The 7,359-nt window shown below is 49.5% G+C and overlaps 1 protein-coding gene and 1 long non-coding RNA gene across 2 annotated transcripts; both read right to left on the bottom strand.

The window, feature by feature from the left end:
- Positions 1-266: 266 nt before the first annotated feature.
- Positions 267-1,158, bottom strand: LOC124194171. Its single transcript, XR_006874622.1, has 4 exons — positions 638-1,158; positions 504-579; positions 367-442; positions 267-304 (listed from the first exon to the last, which is right to left on the bottom strand). It is a non-coding gene; the product is annotated as an uncharacterized LOC124194171 (long non-coding RNA).
- A 52-nt stretch (positions 1,159-1,210) lies between these two features.
- Positions 1,211-6,387, bottom strand: LOC124194830. The gene is made up of 2 exons (XM_046589215.1): positions 1,339-6,387; positions 1,211-1,297 (listed from the first exon to the last, which is right to left on the bottom strand). The coding sequence occupies exons 1-2, from the start codon at positions 6,385-6,387 to the stop codon at positions 1,211-1,213; spliced, it is 5,136 nt and encodes a 1,711-aa protein (XP_046445171.1).
- Positions 6,388-7,359: the final 972 nt, after the last annotated feature.

The raw sequence follows: 7,359 nt of genomic DNA, 5'->3' as shown, positions 1-7,359 counted from the left end.
GGAAAAACGTGAGTGACGGGTAACTAATCAAAAGACAATAATACCAGTCTTAAATTAAACTGTTTGATTACGCATCCGCGACTAACACAGACCAAAATTTCGGGGAAAAGACGAATAGCTCTAACACTAATATTAAGTGAGGGGCAGACAGAATATCAGGCGAAGAATCGACGGGCAGGCAACGAATATTGGGTAATAAATAAACTACGTGTTCCCTTGATGGAACCCTGAATTAAATTTTCTCGTGGTCTGACTGTAGGCTGATGGATGAATGAATATTGTATTCAAAGACAACGTGTGGTTTCTGGAAAGAAAGATAGGGGGATTAGTGTGTGGGGGAATAATGAATTTGGCAACGAACAATACCTGGGAGTGTACACACACAAAATAAGAAGAGAGTGACTCGTAAGGATTGTAAAGAGTCAGACAGACACAATCAGACCTGAGGGGAATGAAACACGAATTAGGGCTAGATACATATGATAAATACAAGCGAATATTACCCAAATCAGAATGCTGGACAGATTATCACGTGGGGGGGCCAGAGAATGGCGAATAGTCTTAGAGCCAAGGTGGCGACTGGACACAGAACAATAATTTAGTATTGGGCACAAATTCAACTCATAACAATATATACCTGGACAATGTAGGAAGAGGAGACACTAACAATCAGAAGAGTATATAACCTCGAGGACCATGAAAGAACTTTAAACTAAGAAATGTGTCGTTTCGGGCTCTGACAGCTCCACCACGCTATAGAGCAGGCGAAGAAGTCAGAGGGAAAAAGAAGGGCTAAAGAGAGGGAGGACAATAAAGAAAGCGGAAAAATGACTCGGGGTTGCCAGATTAGCATTAAACGGATTTCGGCGATCCATCCTCCCCCGAGTCCGTTTTGACGGACGAGATGGATTCCAACAGGCATAATTCTGTAATCCCGCGGCGGAAGATTCCCGTTGGGAGTTGAACGTCAACGGCTCGGACACATCCATCTGCACCTGGGTAGACCTTTGCGACGTGGCCGATGCTCCATTCACCACGTCCAAATCCCTTGTTGACTTCGAGAACGATATCGCCCACCTCCAGGTTCGGTCGTTTCACTTTCCACTTCTTTCGGGATGCCAACGACTGCAGATACACCGTTTTCCACATATCCCAGAAGAGATTCAGAACTCGTTGAAGATAGCGGTAGTGTTCTCGCGGGGAGGCATCATCAAATGATCCAGCTGGTGGATATGCAGTTGGCGGCCGATTTAGAAAATCGTTCGGCGTTAACGGGCGGAAATCCGCCGGATCGGAACTGGCATAAGTCAACGGTCGGGTATTCAGCAGTCCGGCTACTTCATACAATAATGTTCTGAGCAAATCTTCAGTCGGGTGACGGAAGCTGTTCTTTTCTTGCTCCAAGGCGTTGTATAACGCCTTCTTGGTGGAACGGACCAACGATTCGTGGGCGCCTCCAAAATGAGGTGTCCGAGGCGGTTGGAAGGTCCATTTGATGCTGACCCCTTTCATGAAATCTGGGATCGCCTGGGACGCGTACATTTCTTCGACGGCTTCCCGCAGCTCTCTTTCGGCACCGACAAAATTGGTTCCATTATCAGAATGAATTACCTCGGGCTTTCTGTAGAGAGAAATGAATTTTCGTAGGGCCAACAGAAAATCGCTTGTTGAGAGCGACGGGACGAGCTCCAGGAATACGGCGCGGGTGACCATGCAGGTAAACAACACGCCCCAACGCTTAGTCGTTCGGTTTCGGGCAAGGCCAACCTCAAATGGCCCAAATAAGTCGACGGCAGTACGAGTAAACGGGAGAGAGCCGGAATCGAGCCGTGAATCGGGAAGGTCTCCCATCAATTGTTCGCCTGGCTTGGCCCGATTGCGCCGACAAATGGTACAGTTGCGACGGACTCTTTTCACTGCTTCTCTTCCGCTGGTAATCCAAAAATGCTGACGGATGTAACTGAGCAGAAAGTCCGTCCCAACGTGTTGGAGATGTTCGTGGAAAGCGCGGATGATCATTTCGGTGAACGGATGGCTTCCAGGAAGAAGGGGGGGATGCAGCTGGTCGTAAGGTAACTTTGCGCGTCCAGCTCGTCCTCCGAGTCGCAACACACAATCAGAACCTAAAATAGGGGCCAAAGCCAGCAAACTGGATGTAGAGTGAAGCTGTTTGCCCTTTTTGAATCGGTGTAGTTCCTCTTCATAAACTTCAGATTGGCACAACCGGACCAGCTCCAGATATTTTTCATCCAATTTGGAGAGCGCTGGAACATCTTCGGGGCCAATGTGGATTTCTTTCCACCGGTCAGCAGATTTCTCCACCACAGCAGTATAGGAGCGACTCGGGCGGATTTCCTCCTTTACCGCCATCCACGGTAGATCGGGTGGCCAATGGTCTTCAGACTGAAGTAAAAAGTCCGGCCCATTCAACCAAACGGGTGGGATGGGCTGTTCGTCCAGGGAGGAGCGGGTGGCCAGATCCGCTGGATTTAATTTTCCCGGAATAAATCGCCATTCTTCAGGCTGGGTGATTGTCTGGATCTCGCCTATCCGGTTACTGACGAATATTTGATAATAGGCCGCCGTGGCCCGAATCCAGTTTCGGACGGTGCTGCTATCTGTCCAAAGCTTCCGTCCCTTGATTTTCGATTTGAGGGTTGAGTGAACGGTCCGTAGGAGGCGAGCGCCCAACAGGGCTGCGTTGAGCTCGAGTTTGGGAATGGAAATCGTCTTCATCGGCGCGAGCTTGTTCGCTGCTCGTACCTGTCGAACCAAAACGTGACCGTCGGAGTATTGGACGCGAAGATAAATCACTGCAGCATAGGCCTCTTCCGAAGCATCACAGAAGGTATGAAGTTCGGCGTCGATGATTTGGGCTTCTTCCGGAAATAAGCATCGTGGCATCCTCAATGTGTTAAGTTGTTCCAAAGCGATGAACCAGCTACGCCACCAAATCTCGTCGTCACCGGTAATTTCGTCGCTCCAGTCGAGTCCCTTGAGACCCAATGCTCTTAGACGAATCTTGGCCTTGACGATCAACGGCGAAGCCGTTCCAAGCGGGTCGAACACACCGGCTACCTTGCTGACCAGACTGACGCGAGTTAGGGCTGCGTCGGATGATTTGGCTACTAGGAATCCTAAAGTGTCAGAATTGGTGTCCCAGACGACGCCAAGAACCTTTTCTGTGCTCTCACTGGTGAGCGGATGAGCGGAAGGTGTAGCTGTTACCGGCCGATCGGTCTTCGACACCTCCAGTAAAAATTCCGGCGAATTTGAGATCCATCCTTGAAGATTGAGATCAGCAGCGGACAAGGAGTTTTTGACTGTGACGGCTTCTTCAACTGCTTCAGTAACGGATGTTGCGGATCCTAAATAGTCATCTACATACATTTTCTCCTCGACGGCACAAACCACCTTGTCTGGTGCTCCGGTGTCCTTCAGGATGCGGCGCACTCCATAAATGGCCACGAAAGGGGAGCAGCTGGCTCCGAAAGGAAGTCGGTCCATCCGACAAACAATTGGTTCGATGTCGTCTTTCTCCTGCCATAGGAAACAGAAGTAATCCCGGTCTTCGATGGAAAGCCGGAAGCGGCTGAACATGGCTTCGATATCGGACGCCCAGGCTACGGCTCCCTCTCGGAAAAGAGTGATGACGGCCGCCAAAGATGGTTGAAGAGCTGGGCCACTGATTATCGAATCGTTGAGACATTTTCCCTTGAACGGGGCAGCGGCGTCGTAGACCACACGTAGCTTCTTTCCTTTGTAAACTCCATGATGGGCTAGGAAGTATTTTGCGGTAGCTGGATCAGGAACACGGGAAGCGTAACCTTTGTCGAAGTATTTCCGGACAGCTGCTCGGTAATCCTCTTCGAATTCTGGCTGACGTTTGAATCGATTCAACATGCTACGGAATCTATTTTCGGCCATCGGACGATTGTTGGTCAAGTCGGGTTCTCCTTCTCGCCATATGATCGGCACTTCGTATCCGACTTCCAATCTCCTGGTTTTCTCTTGGACAATTGCGAGAGCGCGTTTATTCTCGGGCGACAGGCAGCCGACTTGATGCTCCGTTCCATAATCTTCTGTGTCGCAGAATCGGCGCATTTCAGTAGCGAGGTTGGCTAAGGAAGTAAATCCGGAAATCTTGCAGCTACGGGCGGAAGCCGAATTTACTCGTCCATTGACGACTCCTCTCACGACCCATCCGAAGGCGGTCTTGGAGGCGATAGGTTCCTTTTCTTCACCAACTCTTGAATCTCGGACGGCCAGCAGGTGTGCATGATCTAGCCCGATCAAGACGTCGACCTTTCCTCCTGTTTCGCCGAGCGGAAGGTTTTTAAGATGAGACCAATGAGACTTCTCCTTGTTCCAGTCGGTGATGGGTGTAGGGCTGGCTACAGTTTTCATGGTAGATCCTTCTAGAGAGAAGATATTGCCATCCGCCGCTCGAACTCGAAACTGGACCCTGGTCGATGGATAGCGGTTGATTATTCCGCCAGCTCCGTCCACAGCTAAGATCTGACGTGGGCCGCGGAGTTTCAGGGCCGTGGCGAAGGCACTTCGCATTAGAGTTGAATCGCTACCTTCGTCGAAGAAGATGTTGGCTAACACCCAACTTCCGTCGTCAGCCATCACTGGAAGACGCAGCATACCCATGGTGACTTGTCGAGGGGCTCCGATTCTTGCGGTTGTAGGTCGAGCCGTTTCTTCGGTTTCTGTCGGCGGTTTTTCCTTGGCAACATGGTGTAACAGCGGGTGATGGTAATAGCCGCAACCAGAGTGTTTACACGGCTTTCGCTTGTCACATTCGTAAACTGAATGTTTAGTCGAGAAGCAACTGAAACAAAGACGACGGCGCATGCAGAAAGTCAGACGCTCCCCGACGGAAAGTGATTTAAAATCTTCACAATCCGGCAATCTGTGTCCTTTCTCGCATTTAAAACAGAACGGTTTTCCAGCGAAGGGGAAAGAAACTTGTTTTTGTTCACCTGCCATCTTTGCTGAACTCTGATTGGTCCGGGCTTGGCGTCGTTGATTGCTCGGTTTTGACGAAGTTGGATTGACTTGATCGGCTGCGATGCTGAAAGCGTTCTGATACGCGGAAGCACGGGAACATAGCCACATTCCGAAGGTGTTCAAGCTTCGATCTTCGATCCGTCCCCGTCTGTCTTCATTCCAGGCCAACCGATCGTTTAGATGTAATTTGAGACAAATCTTCTCAATCAAATCCGTCGTCCCCGTCTCTCCAATTCGGCTAAGGTCGAATAAATGTGTGCGGATACGTTCGGCAAATCTCTTGAATGACGCCGGATCTTGCTTCGTCTCTAACTTCTGGATGGCTTGGTGATGTGCTGCTCTCATGACGTCTCGGCGGCCACATGTCTGCTTCAGCCGAACCAGGGCCTCGATGTAGGCTGCTTCACCACCTCCTAGTCCGTATACCAGGTCCAAACAGTCTCCTCGGAGAAATCTCTTTAAAAGGGCTAACTTCTCTCCGGGGGACTTGGGGGTATCGTGCACCAATGCTCGAAACAAATCGATCCAGGAAAACCACTCCAAAGCCTTTCCGTCGAAAGGTTCCAATTCCGCCGATACTGATGAGCGTGTACTACGAGCAGTGATAACAGGAGGTAGACGGCCAGCACTATACAGATCGATCCAGGTGTCAGGAGTTTCTTGAGTGCTATCGAGATTCTTCTGACGTTGTTGATCCAACAATGTCTTCGCTAGCGGAGTGGTGTTGTTGATCTGTTGACTGATGGAAGTGAAATGGTCATCATCTGGTGGTATCGATCCTCCGGGAGGTTCGACGCCGAGTAGCCTAAGGGCAGCTTGTGCTGCGTCCGCTTCCTCCCATGCTTGATCTGCTTGCTGGCGGGTCCTCACAGCTTGCTCTCGGGCTCTCTCAGCTCTCAGTCGAGTGGCTGCAATTTCCTCTTGACGAGCTTGCTCTCGCCGGAGAATTTCAGATGGAGAAACGGGAGGTAGAGGTGGGTCTCGATCCGGAACGACGTTCGGTCCAACAATGGACGCTGCATCTCCATCTCTACTCCTGATATAATTTTGAGCGTTGGCAGACAGCTCACCAACACGCGTGACATAACCCAAGTGATTGGCGTCTTGTCTTTCGGCTTCTTCCTCGTCATCTTCCATGGTAGAGATGTCGGTCTGAAGCTGTGAGGCTCGGAGTATTAAGTCGTTGAGATGGCGTAGTAAACCTTGAATGGCTCCCCGTGAGCCTCTGGAGTTAGTCAGAGTCTCGACCTGTGTGTTTGACACCGTGATCTGACGACGCAGGGTTTTCCTCTTCGCCTTCATATTTGCCAGCTCAACGGCGTAGTCTTCGTCATAATCAGCATCTTCTCCTGGCTTGATCTTTGTGGCCATGGTGAAGACGGTCTTGAGGTTGATGTGGAGCTCTGACGAAGACGAAGAAGGGAGATGTACGACGAAACTCGTCTGAGTATAGCTGCCAGTAAGAGGGCTCGACTGGCTGAAATTTGAAATTGAGACGGCAGTCAGCTGGAGAGGACTCGGCTGGCTGGATTTTGAGTTACTGGAGATCCAGAAGGAGATATCGGAGGTGACTCACACTCCGGTTCGAAGGACCAAATGTTCCCTTGATGGAACCCTGAATTAAATTTTCTCGTGGTCTGACTGTAGGCTGATGGATGAATGAATATTGTATTCAAAGACAACGTGTGGTTTCTGGAAAGAAAGATAGGGGGATTAGTGTGTGGGGGAATAATGAATTTGGCAACGAACAATACCTGGGAGTGTACACACACAAAATAAGAAGAGAGTGACTCGTAAGGATTGTAAAGAGTCAGACAGACACAATCAGACCTGAGGGGAATGAAACACGAATTAGGGCTAGATACATATGATAAATACAAGCGAATATTACCCAAATCAGAATGCTGGACAGATTATCACGTGGGGGGGCCAGAGAATGGCGAATAGTCTTAGAGCCAAGGTGGCGACTGGACACAGAACAATAATTTAGTATTGGGCACAAATTCAACTCATAACAATATATACCTGGACAATGTAGGAAGAGGAGACACTAACAATCAGAAGAGTATATAACCTCGAGGACCATGAAAGAACTTTAAACTAAGAAATGTGTCGTTTCGGGCTCTGACAGCTCCACCACGCTATAGAGCAGGCGAAGAAGTCAGAGGGAAAAAGAAGGGCTAAAGAGAGGGAGGACAATAAAGAAAGCGGAAAAATGACTCGGGGTTGCCAGATTAGCATTAAACGGATTTCGGCGATCCACTACGGACAAGAAATGATCAGGCTAATCAAGATATCACGCAATTCAAATAAATTGCAAATAAAAAAGTGTACAACTTAAAA

This window comes from Daphnia pulex, chromosome 5 (assembly GCF_021134715.1).
Source record: "Daphnia pulex isolate KAP4 chromosome 5, ASM2113471v1".
In the NCBI taxonomy this organism is placed as follows: domain Eukaryota; kingdom Metazoa; phylum Arthropoda; class Branchiopoda; order Diplostraca; family Daphniidae; genus Daphnia; species Daphnia pulex.
Note: the sequence above shows the minus strand (reverse complement) of the source record. Positions and strands in the feature narration are given on the sequence as shown.

Excerpts from the sequence above, each read along its gene's own strand:
- LOC124194830 (XM_046589215.1), bottom strand. The coding sequence starts at position 6,387 with ATGGCCACAAAGATCAAGCCAGGAGAAGATGCTGATTATGACGAAGAC. Across the intron at positions 1,298-1,338 it reads TCAGAACATTATTGTATGAA|TTCCGATCCGGCGGATTTCC; the intron begins GTAGCCGGACTG and ends GACTTATGCCAG.